Source organism: Callospermophilus lateralis, chromosome 17 (genome assembly GCF_048772815.1).
Source record: "Callospermophilus lateralis isolate mCalLat2 chromosome 17, mCalLat2.hap1, whole genome shotgun sequence".
NCBI lineage: Eukaryota > Metazoa > Chordata > Mammalia > Rodentia > Sciuridae > Callospermophilus > Callospermophilus lateralis.
This window is the reverse complement of record NC_135321.1, coordinates 17,088,379-17,105,276: the sequence shown is the minus strand read 5'-3', so window position 1 is coordinate 17,105,276 and position 16,898 is coordinate 17,088,379. Positions and strand designations below refer to the sequence as shown.

At 45.6% G+C, this 16,898-nt stretch overlaps 1 protein-coding gene across 2 annotated transcripts in view; it reads right to left on the bottom strand.

Annotated features, from left to right (window-relative positions):
• The window catches only part of Atp8b1 (ATPase phospholipid transporting 8B1), a 61,347-nt gene extending 44,846 nt beyond the window's left edge, over positions 1-16,501 (bottom strand). The window contains exons 1-2 of one of the 2 annotated variants that reach the window (XM_076836566.2): positions 16,312-16,501; positions 1,092-1,189 (exon numbers count right to left, since the gene is read on the bottom strand). In XM_076836566.2, the coding sequence (XP_076692681.1) occupies positions 1,092-1,189; positions 16,312-16,492 (279 nt within the window). In that variant the 5' untranslated portion in view covers positions 16,493-16,501. The remainder of the gene's footprint in view (positions 1-1,091; positions 1,190-16,311) is intronic. The other variant, XM_076836567.2, reaches the window with a different exon arrangement.
• Between the last annotated feature and the right edge of the window lie 397 nt (positions 16,502-16,898).

Genomic DNA, 16,898 nt, shown 5'->3' with positions numbered 1-16,898 from the left:
TAAGCCTTTAATTCTAGCCAGGCCTCAGAATGACTACTTGGAGTCTTATGTCAGAAGGAGGAACAAGATACAGAAGTGAGACTGGCCTTATGATCCTGCCCTCAATACTTTGACCCATGACAGCCTCTTAGAAAATGGGGTAAAGGCAGATGTCAACACAAGCAGGTCAGAAACACAAATACCTTTATTAAAGGGGGAATGAAGAAGACCATGGAAGAAAGAGTATAAGACAATCTTCTGGATTGAGGTGTGTTCCCCAAAAGATACAAGTCCTAATCCCAAAACCTGTGAATGGAGTATTCTTTGGAAATGAGGTCTTTGCAGATACAATCTACATGAAGCCATAATGGATTAGATTGAACCCTAAGGTGGAGACTGATGTCCTTATAAGAAGAGGAAAATTGGTCACGGAGACACACAGGGATAATGCCACCTGAAGACAGAGGCAGGGATCAGAGGGATGTATCTACAAACTAGGTAATATCAGGAACGGTGGCAAACACTCAAAGTTGAGAGAGGCTCCGAACTGACTTTCTCTGGAGGAAGAATCAACCCTGCCAACATCTTAATTCTGGACTCCTAGCTCCCTGAACTGTCAGAAAATAAACTTCTGTTGTTCTAAGCCACCCAGTTGTGGTGTGTTAAGGTGGCCCTCAAGCCCACACCTAACAGGTGTTTCATTGCAAAAGTAATCAGTATTATTTTAGGTGGAAAATAAATCTTTAAAGTCTCTAAACCCATCCAGGCAAAGGAGGGAGAAAAATCATAATTAAGATTTGCTTCGAATTCATTACTTTCCAACATAAAGTTTTGGTGACATTATTTTATCTTCTTTTATAAAACATTTTTAAGAGAGCTTTGCGCACACCTAGGGAAAGTTTCAATCTAATTATAGTGACTTGTTTCAAGTCTTCTCTACCTATAGTCAGGGTAGATAAGCTTCAATAAAAATGCATTTTATACAACTATGGAGGATTATCAACAGACCCAGGCTAGTGGTTACTTGGAAGGCAGGTGCAGTCTGAGGCTGGCAAGCATAATAGCAACTAGAGAAAATGGCTTTAAGACAGATAACTTAGGAATCAACTCACCGCATATTTGCTCTCCTTAATACAAAAGAACTTTGTGTTCATAAAATGAGGTTGTTCGTGGTACTTTCGATCATTCGCTTTAACTTGCCAAGTACAATCTTTAAAAAAGAAAGAGAAAAAGTATGTAAATAGAAAAAGCAGGGTCATTGCCGAGGGAATCAAATTACAGTGAGATCACTGGAACGGGTCCTAATCCAATATGACTAATGTCTTTCTAACAAGGGGAAATTTGGATGCAGAGAGAGAGACAATGATACGAAGTCACTTGGAGAAGATGGCCATCTGTTAGCCAAGAGAGGCCTGAAGTGGATCCTGATCTCACCATCCTTGGAAGGAATCAAATCTGTTGGTACCTTGATCTTGGACTTCCAGGCTCCAGAACTGTGAGAAAATAAATTTCTGTTGTTTAAGCCACCCAGTTTGTGGTACTTTGTTACAGCAGTGCTATCAATCTAATATCCAGGTGGTGACTTGACCAGATGTTCACAGAACATTAGAATTTGAAAAGAATAATCCTCATCTAAACATGACCCAAACAAAAATACTAGAGCCCTAGAAGGTCACAGCTCAATTAAATTATTTTTTTTCAATCTTATTGACACAGTTTGTAAAATTTATATTGCATTAAATATTTAATGAATGAATAAATCAAAGGAAAAGGATATCACCACCTAATTCAACACTTCTCAGTCCTGAGGTTACCTGTCAGTGTTGTGCACTGCCTCACCCTGATGACTAATGTTCATCAAGTTCAATGTCTTTCCAAGTTCTGAATGGACTCAGTCCATTCCATTGCTGTGTCTAGATTCCAGGGAACTTGAGAAAGCTTGTCTGCTGTGGGGGAGAACATTCTCACCCAACGAAAGTCCCATAAAATGTTTCTTCTCACCTCTCTCCCCCCCATGACTTTGCTAGCCTGATTCTCCCTGGGATGGTTTGCCTTACAGTCATTGGAAGACGTGTGCTCCTATTTTAATAGAATAGTCCCCAACTCTGTCCAAGCCTCCATGTGTACCACTCTATATTTATCATCCAGCATAGAGGCTCTTGGTGCAAGCTCCATCCCGAGATCCTCCCAAGAGCTCTGTGGTCACTGGACTCTTCCTATCTTTGCCTTAAACCCAGGCATGTCCATAAGTGTCCCCAGCTGGGAGGATCTAGGTTCTGCGATAGCCTTCCAACAGAGGCTTCACATTTCCTCCCATAGCCAGGAATATCTTTCCATGTGTCTGGAGGGAGACGGAGCTACAGCAGGAAGTTGGCCAGTGGCAAACTTCACCAGTAGCACTGTTTCTCAGGGTCATGACCAGAGATCTTTAAAAGCTTCAAGAGAGGGAGCCTGGTTCACTTGGAGATTGTTACAGACTTGTGGTTGCTGCCCTGGTGGCTGGGCATGCCCAGCATGCTCTTCATAGGACAACAGTATGACATCCGGCAGTGGACTCAAGGCCCAGGTTTCTCTGTGGACCAAGCTGTGCACGCTGTTTATTTCTGCTCTTTTGTCGATCTGAATGAAGTTGTTCCCTGTGTCTGTGTGTCTGAAGCATCCTCCCCTTGGACAGGTGTCCCCTCTGGACATGTTGAACAAGCCACTGCACTGCTCACTCACGGCAGTCCTTTGACAGCTCTGCCTCTGCCTCTGGGTCTTGAAAATCACAGTCCCAGCTGGAGGGAGTGACTGCAGCTGCCTATTATACTCTGGGACCCAGGCCTTCACGGAAATCCCACCCCTCAGCAGTATCTATCCTTTATGACCCTCTGTGGCCTGTTCTTTTGGCTACCACCCCCAGCATACACATCTTCATCTTCAGCTGTCCCTCCACAGCCTCCCAGGGATGAGGTTGACTCTGACCATGGGGATGAGGCACATGTGCACGTTGAGTGAACACATTCTGATGAAGAGGGGTAATGTCAGCCCCCCTCCCACACACCTGCTCTACATCCCAGCCACACCCGCCAGAAGGACAACAATCGCCACTACTGCTCCCCCCAGAGGCCATGAGTGCCATGTGTTCCTTTCCTTCCTAGAGTGGTTCTTGGGCAAGACTAGAACATGCCAAGCTTATTCTTATATTCATCTGTTTTACACACAGTAGCACCCCAGATACCTTTTGCATGACTAGGAAAAGCAAAATCCACAAGCGCTAAGGTGCAGTTTATCCTCGACTTGTTTCCTTTCTACCAAAATGGGTGACCTCTCCGTGGAACCTAAGCACTGACTTGGAAGGGTGGCTTAGGACAGGTTTAACCTCTCTTCTGCTGCCCCCATGTGTGACTATGCTCCGGAGGACAAACACACTGCTACTGAAGGCTGTAGACAAGGGTACCATCTAGTAAGAAGAAAATCCCAGGCAGAACCTGTCAGCATTGGCCTCCCCATGAAGGGCATGCACATGAGTCCCTCCCTGTGATTCTTTAAATCCACATGCGGGTAAACCAGGTTTTGATAAAATTTACCAGTGTGGCACAACCATTTTTTGGAGAAGGGAAATATATTAAAGAGCATTTACAAGTAAGGAATTATAAAATGATCAATCTTAGGGCTATTATAAAGCTAAAGACATCATACTTTTGAAAATATTTCATTTCAACTTTTTAAATGGCTCATTTTTCCGACTCCTACTCCCTAGGAAATAGAGATAATACTGTAAGAGGTTCAAGTGTGGACTACTGAAGAATGCAAATAATTAACCTGATTACTTTTTTTAAACCACAGTGCTGTTACTGAATGCTTTTCTTGCACGATTTCAGCTGCCACTCATCGGGTATTCATAAGTGTTGTGTTGTGACAAATAGAAATGTTCCTGGCATCTTTCTGCTCAAGTGCACTTTTATCAAAAGGGAAAATGGAAATGGAACCATAAACCAACTCATGAGCACTATAATAATGTCTGCAATCAGAACATTTCTTTCCCACTCCAAGAAGTGCTCTAAAGGAAAATAAGTTAAAAGAAAAGAAAAAAGAAAAAGACATTACACAGAGTAATCTTGAATCCATTCTATTTCATGGTAATCTACAAATGTATGTGCTCTTAATGGTGTACTTGAACTAGCAGATGACTTGGTGACATAACCTGGCTACTATTGTTCTAGAATACCTCTAAGAATACCAGAATGCCATATTAAATGTCAGAAAGGCTGAGCAGAAAACCAGATGAGATTCCTGGAGAAGAGAGAAAAGGCCCCATGACAATGGTCTGAAATCAATCTTAAATACTCAGGACCAAAGAATAGCCATCCTGTTAATGAGCTGGATGTCACAAGCTTCCCCAGCCTTCCTGAGGTTCCCCATGTGGCTCTGTAAATCCACTTGGTAATTAAGCCCCCATCTGCTGGTTGCTCTATCTAGTCCCTGCACTACACCCTAACCCCCAGTCCACTTTGATTTGGAAGTCTCAGAGGAAGCATGGTTTCTGACCTCAAGTAGGAGCATCTTGGGGGGTTAAGAGGTATGGCCTTGGCTTCTTAATTTGATGTGTTTGATAAAACTTAGGGTAGCCCAGAGAAAATCACAGGTGTGTCTTCATATCTGAGATTTAACCACAAGAGCCCTTCTACTCAATTTCACAAATCTGTTGCAGTCAAGTAATCGAAAACCCTATTTCCAGTTAAGGTTCCGTGTTTGCCCTAATTCAGACAAATCAATGGGGAAACAAAGTGATGTCTTCTTCGAATTTTTTCCTGAGAATTGAGCTAATTGTTTGAGTAGCATTTCAGTCAAAGATCTTACAAAATGTGAAAATGGTGTTCTGTGGTCAAAAAGACATTTGCAAAATTCTGCATCCCTCTCTCAGACATGAAATGGATGCGTTGAACCATTAAAGGCTCTGAGAAGCCCTGGAGTAAAGAAATTTATTTAATTCATCTTTTCAAAATTAATGTGATCATGGGTGTATTTTTAGGTCATCACTGAACACTTATTAATATTGTTTGAGAAATGCTGCAGTAATGTGTGTATCTTTAGGAAGGCTAAACACTTGAGGTATTTGCCTTTTGAGTCAAATATTTATTAAGTATTCACTTAGACCTTTATTGGAAACTTGAACCACAGGCTGATTTATAGAAAAAGAAGATATCTTGTTCCATTTTCTGGAATGGAAATACAGATGAACAGAAGAAAAATAGTAAATTTACCAGCAAAAAAATAAACTGCACTTTCACCATATGGCCCTTTAGTTAAAAGCCACAAAGACAACTCTCCAGGGTTGTGTCAACAAAACCATCTCTGCACATGTCCAGAGATGCGTTTAACATGAGCCACATGTGGCCCCAAACCTCCCCTCAGTCTGGTAAATGCTTGTGTCATTGAAGCATCTAAACACTGCTACGTGATGTCTAGAGTGTTCCCACAGTCACCAAGTCCTTTGATCACCACCATCTGGCAAGGAAATACACTGGCCTCACCCCTATCCTCTTTGCTGGCTCTGAATTCTTGCTTTACAGATCTACCAAGAACCAAAAACCTCCATTGACTGGTACCAACCACAGCAAACTTGGAGAGTAGACAGGTCAAAAGCTTAAAATCATAACAACAAAAAGAAAACAAACAAGCCTGAGACAGAAATGGATGTAGGACATGAATAGACAGTTCATACAAAGGGAAATTCAAAAGGCTCTTCAATGTGTAAAAAGATATTCATGGTCATCAAAGAAAAATGTGATTTCTCCTAGAGGTCCAAATTTTTACCTTATCAAGAAAAAATATTGGCAGAGAGTAAAGAATATGATGACACTCTGGGTTAAAAAACAAGGGGAGAATTTAGATCCTGTAGGTAGTCTCTGTGGAGCATTAGCCCCCCGCCCCATCTCTGAATAATCCCACTAGTAGGAATTATTCTCCATGTATATACCACCCCTAGGGTGCTGATGATGGCAATGTCACACTGCAGGGCTATTCAATGCAGCCTGTTTATCAGAGAGATTAGAAACAAACTAAATACCTACCAGAGCAGCTGCTTAAACAAACAGGTGACTTTATATGGACAATAGGGAAGTTCTCCATATGACACAGTTAAAGTGACAGAAGCAGAAGGGTGCTGACCATCCTGTGCTTTCAGCCGTGTGATGTACTGAATCAATGCACAACATAAATGCATACATGCACATACACATGCCTATAATCTGATGTCATGTGTGTCCCTGGGCACATCAGGGCACAGGTTTCTATCCATACTACTATAGATATCTGGAAGTACCTATAAGAAAATCGTGAGAGCAGTTTCTTCCTGGGAAATGCAAATGCAGAGATGAAGGACAGAAGGGGCAGGGATGGTGTTTCATTCTCACCCTGTACCCTTTTATAATTGGATGCATCTGCTTTGTAAAAAATATGTTTACAATTCCATTCCTCCTATCAGTTTCTATATAAAAGAAATATGTAAGTTGCTTGATGTTCCTTTAGTCATTATATCATTGTATTACATGTATATACACTCTTCCACTATATATACATACTCTTCCTCTCTCTCTCTCTCTCTCTCTCTCTCTCTCTCTCTCTCTCTCATATATATATATGCAGAAGGGGATGAATGGATGAATTGTGGGAATAAATCAAGAGAAGCGGGGAATACTGGAAAAGATGGAAGTCTGTGCAGGCATGGAAGCAAACCATATTTATACTCAGCCATATGGAAAAATGTTTAAAAACACCTTTAAATGAGAATGAATCCATACTGCCGTGGCCCCAAGTATACTCAAAGTTCAAACACATGCACAACAAAACTAGTGACATGTATTAGGTGGAAAAGGAGTTATTGCTATAAAAATGAGCATGAAATTTACCTCTACAGAGGTGGGGAGGAGGGAGGGAAAGGTGGCGATGACTGGGGGATGTCCACATCACTGACCATGTGCCCATGATTGGCCTGGAGGTTAGTGCCGCTTGGATTCACTTAAAAATTATCTGATCAGCTATGCACTTGTGTTTTATGTACTTTTTGGTATCATAAAATGTTTTGAAAGAAAAAAAAGAGTCAACAAGGATAAGCCATAAGGAAAGGTAGAGATAGAAGAGGTGCTCATGATGGCAAGAAGAATTGAGGAAGTTGATGAGCTGGCAGGTCAGAAAGCCAGCTCTCGGGCTGGGGCTGGGGCGCAGCGGTAGCACACTTGCCTGGCACATGTGAGGCACTGGGTTCGATTCTCAGCACTGCATATAAATAAATAAAGGTCTATCAACAACGAAAAAGATATTTAAAGAAAGAAAGAAAGAAAGAAAGCCAGCTCTCCTGAGGGGCAATGGATTGCTGTGGCCTGAAGGGGGCAGGTCAAGTCCGGTGGGTATTAAGTGGGCCCTGAAAAAGACACACTCATACACTGCTGGTGCAGTCAATATGGAAAGCAGTATGGAGATTTCTTGGAAAACTGGGAATGGAACCACCGTTTGACCCAGCTATCTCTCTCCTCAGTCTATATCCAAAGGACTTAAAAACAGCATACTACAGGGACACAGCCACATCAATGTTTAAATAAAACATTAAATTGAATAAAATTATGGCATTTGCAGGTAAATGGATGGAGTTGGAGAATATAATGCTAAGTGAAGTTAGCCAATCCCAAAAAACCAAGGAGGCTGATTCGTAATGGGGTTGGAGGGGAGCATGGGTGGATTACACAAACTCTACACAGAGCAAAGGGGAGGGAGCAGAAGGGAGGGAGCATGGGGTAGGAAAGACGGTGGAAGGAGATGGACATCATTACTCTAAGTACATGTATGAAGACACGAATTGTGTGACTCTACTTTGTGTACAACCAGAGATATGAAAAAATATGCTCTATATGTATACTATGAATTGTACTGCATTCTGCTGTCATATATAACAAATTAGAATAAAAAAGGAGTATCGCCATCTCTCCTTGCTGGCGACTAGGTTCACAAAATCTGACTATTCCAATAACTCAAGAAAACAACAAAGAAAGCATGCAATCACCCAGAATTACCTTTTCAATAATCCAGAGATGGCTTTGTGAAACTTAAGGGTCCTTGGAAAGAGAGACAGCCACTGGAATTGTTTATTCTTATATAGAGAACACACAAGGGGAGGTTCCATGGAACATTCTATCCCAAAAAGAGCAATGGGGTAAGATTACAAAGGAACAGTTGAGTGTAGCTCAATCCCTCTGGGTGCCGCCTACTCCTAGGGCCCCCTCTTGTTATCCCAGTGAGGGAAAAGCATGAGTCACGAGTTAGGGCACTACCACGCCAGACTACAGTGATCTTTCAGATACCCATGGTGCATTAGGACTTAAAGTTTGTGTGTGCATTTGGAGTGGCTCCCCACAAAAAAGATTAAGAAAAAAAAAAGAAGTGTGCCCTGTCCTCTCTTACCCCTTATGCCTAGCCTCTCTCAGGTTGCACATTGGTCACTGGGTCCTAAATATACTAGTCTTCCCAATACAGCGTAGGCCCAGAACAGAAAGTAACCATCAAAATTGCCTTGCCTAGAAGGGTAGATACAGCTCACCTTCCTCCGGCCAAGGGTTCTGATTTCCTGAGGCTCAACTTCTACCCACATTGTCTCTAAAACCCATGGATAGAGAAAGTACAGGTCAGCTGCAATAGTCATCACCTAGAGCAGCAGTTCTCAAAATGAGGGTTCCAGACCAGCATCAGCACCTGGGAACTTGTTAGAAATGTCAGTTCTCAAGCCTCCCACCAGAATGATGCCATCAGAAATGGTGGGATGGAGCCCAGCAGTGTCTCATGAGCCCCCCATATAATCCTTATACACAGTGAAGTTTGAGAAGCACTGATATGGAATAAGAGATGTGAAACCCATTTCAAGCAAGCCTAATCCCAACTCCCAAGGCTTCATTGTCTAGCCAGGGTAGGGGCACAGAGGGAGACCTACCCAGAATTCTGAAAGTGTCCTAATGATAAACACTTGGCTGGTGGGAATTCTGATCCAGCCAGGGGTGGGGCTGTCAGGGAATACTTTTTGGAAGAGCTGCCCTTGCATTGATTTCTTAGAAACTACCTCAGAATTATGCAAGTAAAGGAAGAGGAGAGAGGGGAAGGGCTTCCAGGCAAATGGGACAGTATCAGCAAGAGCACAGAAAGGACACGTGTGGACTAGCGACATGACCCGGGATCTGGTTAGACATGCAGGGACGCAGCCCAGCCTTCCAGCATGGTTCTTGTTAAAGTACCCCAGATGGATTCCATGTCCCAGGACTCTGAGAAGCCCTGCTCCAGATCCTATTTGAATCTCCAAAAGGGGCTCTTAATACATCCCAATGCCTGGGCCCCACCCCAGGGATTCCACTTTAGTCAGGGACCCAGCAGAGATCCCGGGTGGTGTGGTTAACAGGCGAGGCTTGGCTGCAGTGTCTGAGAGCACGGCTCAACCAGCTGTTTTCTCACTGAAGCAATAAACAGGCCCACGGCCCCCATCAGGTTTGAGCAAGGGGGGTATCCTCAGGTTTTGGCTGTTTTTTAAAATTTGCCCTCACCCCCTCATTGAGACATCAGGCACTGGGGAATGAGGAACCTGGGGATCCCCTGGGGACCTTGGGACCAGGAGCAGCCAGAGGTTCTGCATTTCTAATTAGCACAGAGATGGTGCTGGTGGGTGGACAGGCCTTGAGTCAAAGGCTGTCAGGGATGGGCTGTTTTGCTGATGCAGGTTGAACCTGCCTGAAGTCACTTGAAATGATGGATTCTCCGCAGGCTTCACCCAGAACTACGGTCTCAGTGGCCCTACAGGTTAGGCACCTGGGGACCTTTCAAAGCTCCAAGCATAGGCAACACTGAGAACCCCATCAGTGCAATGGCCAGTGGCTTCCTGAGGTGGCATCAATCATTGTGAGTCTATTTTGGAAGCTCCAAACCAGCAGGGAGAAAAACAACACCAGTGGCATTAGGTCTCCATGAGCAAGAGCTTCTCAAAGTTTGGTCATAAACCCATTAGTAAAAAACAAGTTCTATAAAGCAAGATGCCCAGTCTCAACCCCACCCCATCCCTCTATTACTAATCTCTCAGTGAAGGAAGCTCTCCCCCAACACCCTATGTCACCTGTCACTCTGGTGTAATTCTATGCGCCAAAGTTGGAAGTGTGAGTGTGTGTGTGTATGTGTGTGTGTGTGTGTGTGTGAGAGAGAGAGAGAGAGAGAGAGAGAGAGAGAGAGAGAGAGACACAATAGATATCTAGGTTATCCACTCAGGAGCCTGAGCTGCACATTCATCCTCAGGGCTCCTTGTCCTTCAACCCCGAATGTCAGATCCTTACTGCGTATCGGGACCAGTTCCTTCCTCTCCATCCTTTAGGTTCTTGCTTAAGGTTCTCACTGGGTTATCTCCACCCTCTTCTCTCCACTGCTGCTAAAGGGGGCTCCCTAACAACTTCATGCCCTCCCCCCGCCACATTCAATGCCAATTTTGTGCTCTGCATGGGACAGACATGGCCCAGGTCAGCATGAAGCCAACACTCCCAAGGGGGGGTGGGCTTCTTCTGTCACACCATCCCTCAAGGACTTCCTAAATGCATCAGGAGTCTGAAGGGAAGTACAAGGGGCTTGAGACCCCACACTGAGGGGATCTGGTCTAGCCCAGGGTTGAGAGTCAAAGAAGTCCCCTCTAAGGAGGTGACACCCATGACAACCTGAAGGGTGAGAAGGAGCCAGTCACAGGCAGGGGCTGCTCTAGGCAGTGGCTGTAGACGGGTGGGTGGGAAAGGCTCAGGTGACCCAGGGACTGAGGACAGGACAAGGCGTCCGTGGTGAATAAGGCTTTGGGCAGCCAGGCCAGCCAGGAGAGAAGGTTGAGCCAAACCACACTGGCCGAGGGCCAGGGAGGAGCCAGAATGGGATCCAGAGCAATGGAATCTTTTTCTAGGATGAGGACCGGCAGAGGGGAGCAGCGCCAGCCCAGAGGCGGCTGGGGAAGGTGGCTGCTGCTCCACTCACCACGTTATTTTTAGCCCCAAATTCTTCAGGATGGTGTGCAAGCTCGTAAGCAGGACTTCGTCCCCCATCATAGCTCTAAGAATACTTTGCAGTTCCCAAACCCCCAGCTCCTTGGAGCCTTTCTTCATGTGTCTGAGGCCTCTGGGCTCAATCACCCCTCACTCTCTCTTGCTCAGGACTGAGCTCAGGTAAGCCCAGCTGGTTCCCCAGTCATTCACAAACCCCCTCGAGAGCAAGCAGGTACGGAGCCCAGGACTCCAAAACTAGCTCAGAGTAGGACAGGTCGGCCCGCAGGCTCTCACAGCACTGACACGATCATCTACAGTGAGTCACTCAGGTTTTACACTCTGCGGTGATAGGAAGGAGGCCAGGCACATTCCCTGGGGCATCCGCATTCCTCAAGGCCTGATGTCAGTGTCTCCACATGCCTTCAGCATGCCACCTTTCCTCCTGCCATAGAGCTTCGGGATGTCGGCCCCTTTGGTCCCACAGGTCTCTCCCTTCCCCTAATGCATTCCCCTCATCCTTCACATACAGGCCCATCAACTCATGTATGAATGAGGCTTTCTGGTTTCACCGCCTTGGCTTTGGCTCGGCTCTTCTGCAGGAGCCGGGGCGGCCTTTCCCAGGGAAGATGGTATGGAAGGGAAAAGCTTATGGTGGCAGAGGCCGGAATGTCACCCAAAGTTCCTTAATATGTGGACAAATTGATCACCGGGAGAACTGTTATTGATCCAGACGTTTATCCATCCATTGCTCTTGGATTTGGGGAGGGAATCATCTGTCAATAAGAAGGACTCCGCAGCTTTAGCTGTTTTGGGGGGCTGGGGCAGGAGAATCCAAATACCCCAAAGTGAAGAGGAGATGATGGGTGGGCAGATGATGTTTTGGATTTGAAGTGAACAATATTAAGAGAGTACTGCAGGGTGGGAGGTAACAATAGTTGATATTTATTTAGCACTTACTGCATGCCCCAAAGCAGACCTAAGTCCTTCACATTTACTTTCTGATTTAATCCTTACAATCACCCTATAGAGTAGGCCTTGGTATGAAGCCCATTTTTCAGATGAGGACATTGAGGCACACAGAGGGGAAGTCCCGTCCTCAAGGTCACATAGCTAGAATGAAATGAAGGTGGACCAGAGCCCACGTGGTCTGAGCCTGGCTCTCTTCTTAAACACCACTAAGAGTGATGGGGAATAGGTGCATGAAAAAGGTGAGCTGGTTACAGAAGCATCTGCAGACACAGTGTGAATGGGGACAGGAACCTACAAAGGGTGAAGGAGGAAGGAACAGAAGGAAGGAGAGTCAGGAGGGAGAGGCTCTGCTAGGAAGTTCAGACGCTTCAGAGCAAATAGCGGTGGAGGATGAGAGTTGACAGAAGGTCAGTGGGCTTGGCACCTGGCTTCTTGGTGACGTTGAAAAGAGCATTACAACAGACACTAGTTTGGCAATATGTAAATCAATGGATGTGTAACTGATGTGATTCTGCAATCTGTATACGGGGTAAAAATGGGAGTTCATATCCCACTTGAATCAAAGTGTGAAATATGATATATCAAGAACAATGTAATGTTTTGAACAACCAACAATAAAAATTAATTAAAAAAAAGAGCATTATCTGTCTGGTGGCAGGGCAGCCTGCAGAGTGAAGAACCCAGCCCAGTGGGAGAATGGGATGGTCCATGATGGATTTCCAGAATTTTGGCCATGAAAGCAGGAGGCAGAACATCCACCTGATTTGGAAGGCAGGGGTTGGGTCAGAAGTGTGCAGATGTGTGAGCCAGCCACAGCTGGAAGGCCCAAGGACAGATAAAGCAACTTTGCAAGGAGGCTGGGGGCTGTGTCCACATCCATGCAGAGGCTTGCAGGACCCAGCCACTATGTGCCAACCAGAAACCCTCTCTGGGGGCACTAATTTCTTCCTTAGGACTGTGTCTCTGAGCTGGTTCCTGCTGGCACAAAATTACCCAAGGAATTGGTCTGGGTCACAAGAATCAGGGGTGGTTGGCTTAAAAAAAGCAGCATCCCACAGTCAAGGAATTATAGGAACTCTGGATGAATGAAGTTCAACTGGTTTCTTTGAAGCTAAAAGTTCTTGGATCCTTCTATACTAATGGACAGAGAACAAGAATCCCAAGTTTCCGGTCTCTGGGTTTGTGTCCGGGACTATCTAAGAGAACCAGCGATCTCCTGTGTTCACCAGGAAAGGCAAGTGTTGGCCCATTAGCCTGGAAAACGTTCCTGCTGGTTCCTGCCAGCACTTTACTCAGGGTAAAGTTACCCCAGCGACTCTGCCTGCTTATCTCTTCCTCCACGTGCATTCTAGCTGCGTGTTTGCTCTTGTTCTTGATTCTCACAGCACACAATGAAGGTCCTTCAAGGGAAAAGCACTTTCAATGGGTCTCTCAAAACTCTTGTTGAACAGGAAAGCTCAGCTGGCTGGGGCATTTTCATTCTTTTAAAAAAGAAAAACCAACTTTCTGGGTGACGAGGATGTCATTAAAGAAATGACCTGGGTTCATGGGCTGCTGGAATGGGGGCTGGGCCCAGGGCTACTCAGCCCTCTGACACATCATAGGGTGACTCATGCTCTGGTGTCCCAAGAATTAAATTCCTGGAAGGAAATTATCCATGGTGTACGGTGTCAAGAAAGACAGATGAGGGTGATCTCAACCTTGACTGAGAAATGCCCAAGAGAGAAAAGAAAGGAAGGAAGGGAGGAAGGGAGGGAGGGAGGAGAAAGAAAGAACCCGTTGAGAAGGAAAGAGAGAGGGAGGGGGAGGGGGAGGGAGGGAGAAAATAGGAGAAGGAAGAGGAGAAGGGGATGTGGGGGGGAGGGGGAGGAAGGGAGCCAGGAGGGAGAGCATCCTGGGGATGCCGGGCAGAAGTGAAATGGGAAGGAGGAGGTCAAGCATTTACTGAAAGTCCTTTGTGTGCTTGGGAAAGACAAATAGAGTTGTTGGAGTAATGACTTTTGTAACAAATCACAGGCAGTCATTTGACAGAGGTTTTGGAAAATGAGAACCACTAAAATCCCCTAGGAATATAAACCACCTTTGGAAAAGACTGTGAGCCAAGATCAAGACTAAGCGCTGTCAAAGCCCATATTATGAGGGTAGAAATCTACAAAACAGATGTTCTGGAAAATGAATGGATAGGAAAGGGCCCTGACCACCAGAATGTGCAGGCAGAGGTGGAAAAACACAGAGGCAAGGTTTCTACCCACTACGTGCTCCTCTGACATTTCAGCAGGCACCCAACCCCAGTCCCTTTGCTGCATCCTGGGACCACACATCTGACCGTGTGGCACCAGGTACCAACAGGAAAAGTTTACCCTTCACCCCACAGAGCCAATTCTCCTGCCAACTCACCAGGTTATCTACAGACTGCAGAGATGGTGAGGTTGTGATAGGAGACTCAAGTGGCAGAGGGAAGGAATGAGGAAGAAGCAAGTTTTATTCACTCTCTGGGCAATCACCTAGAACTCCCTTGATAACCTGTCTGGCTCCTACCTCAGCTGAATCCCCATTCCACTAATACCCATTCTGCACCTCTTATGACAGAGACCACCTTCCCGTCCAGATTGGTGGTGATTCCATCTTGATTTTGCTCAGCGATCATGATTTTTAGAACCTTCTGCTTTGGGACAGAAAGCCCATTAGGTCAATTCTCAATACCTTAAATTCACACTCAGAAGCCCTCATTCACGTCTCACTCATCTAAATGCTGGATAGGAACAGCTGGAGGACCAAGGATCCACGCAGGTCCTGGCTTCCCAGCCTTCTGAGCCTGTGGAGGGATGGGGGCCCTCATGGATCCCTACAGGTCCTCTGTAGAGTGACCCATCCTGACCAAGACAAGAAGAAGAATCAGTACAGCAGTGGGATTTCATGGTGTCTCGAGTTCTTTTCTACAGGTAAAAACTGTTCGGAAAAAGAACAACAGCTTCACCAGGTGGCAGATCTCAAAGGGGGCAAGAAGCAGCAGCAGGACAGACTCTGGGGAAACCAAATGAAACCAGACTTCTTCTTTGTGATGAAGCAGTAGGAGACATAGCTGGAGAGGTGGAGGCAGCAGTGTGGGATGACCTCTTTGAATGGCAAAACGCAGTTCCCTCTGCTAGACTCTGAGCAGCCACAGAAGAAGTGGCTCAGCTTCCTCGGAGCAGAAGAGCCTCGGGGAGGCCATGTGTGTTTACAGGCTGGGTGAACCAGCAGGAAACAGAAAAGCACAATGGTGAAAGCAAGCCACACTCTGTCGCCCTACGTGACCTGCTGTCTGTGGCCACCTCTAGGTGATGTGGGCAGAGTTGAGTAGTCGCAACAGAGCCTGTGTGGTCCACAAAGCCTATAATATTTCCTGTCCAGCCATTTACATGAAATATCCCCTCCTCTAGACCCCGCCCCTGAAGCCAGCCTGACTCCCGCAGGTGGCACGGCTGCTGCCCGAAGGGGCCCCTCGTGGCAAGTAGAGGCTCATTAAAAAATTCCTGCCACACAGCCAAAGCCATTTTATATTCACAAATGACTGAACAAAAGGTATGGGAACGCCAGACTCCCGTGAAATGCCAGGTGCACAAGGTGAAGGTGTTGAGAGCTCAAATCTGGTCCTGCTGGTCTTACACACATACAGTCCTTGACAATCGAATGTTCCAACATTACTCCCCAGAAAGGCCCTTGCTTCTGAAATAACTTTGAGAAATTCCCCTCACTAAGTGGCAACCCAAACTCTGGTGGCAAAAAAAGAAAGGGATAAATTTTAAAAAGGGGCACCTTCCAGTTAATTTGTTAAAGTACATTTAGTTGGGCATGACCTAGGAATTGTCCTAGAATATCCCCCTCGTTCATCCATTACTGGCATGTGAGCCCACACACAAGCATACACCGCTACCATTTCTTAATTATGGAGCCAAATTAATTTATACACACGTGTGTGTGTGCGCACAAGTGATCATTGATATAATTTATGCCAAAAATTTAACAATGCAAATAATTGGCTTCCAAGGATTGATTGATATGTGTATTTTTTAAATTCTTGGAGGCAGCAACGAGCAAATCCTTCCACATACAACTCGATTTTAAGACACACTAACCAAGACCTTCTATTTTCTCCTCCAAAGGACTTGTGATGTCTGGCCTTTCAGCCTGCCATGCTGAGGGCGACGGGTACTTGTCCAAGCCCATCCTAGGAGGAGATCAGAAAAGGAAGAGGCCCTCCTAGACCATGTGAAACAGATGATTCTCCTTGGCATAGGACACTGTGACCCATGTGAGCATCTACCAGTGTGTTCCCCAGCCATGAGCCTCCAGCTACCTTTCCTGAAGGTGTCCCGGCCTTGCTCGGCTTCTCTGTTGATCCGATTCTGCTCTGGCTCAGCGGCAGGTCCCTGGTCATCCAGTTCATCTTCGGTTTCATCATCGCTGTAGGGAACCACTTCATCATTGGGCTGAGAATCCTCCTCAAATGTTGTTTCTGAGTCTCTTTCCGTGGTCATTCTGCTGGCGAACTGGGACTATCTGGTGGGAAACAAAGCAAACCAGGGAGAATTAATGGCTGCTGCCCAGGTTTGGGTTGTGAGTCCCTACCCAGGAAAATAAATTTAGTGGTCACATCCAACATCAAAAAGCCAATCCCACAAAACCAAAGGCGGAATGTTTTCTCTAATATACGGTGCTAATTCACAATAAGGCAGGGGGCACTAGGGAAGAATAATAGGGTTACCTTAAATTAGGTAGAGGGAAGTGAGGGGAGGGGAGGGGAGGGATAGGTAAGACTGTAGAATGAAACAGTCATTATTACTGTATGTATATATGTGACAACGTGACCAATATGATTCTGCAACATTTCTCAGAAAAATGAGAAATTATATCCCATCTATGTATGATATATTAAAGTACATA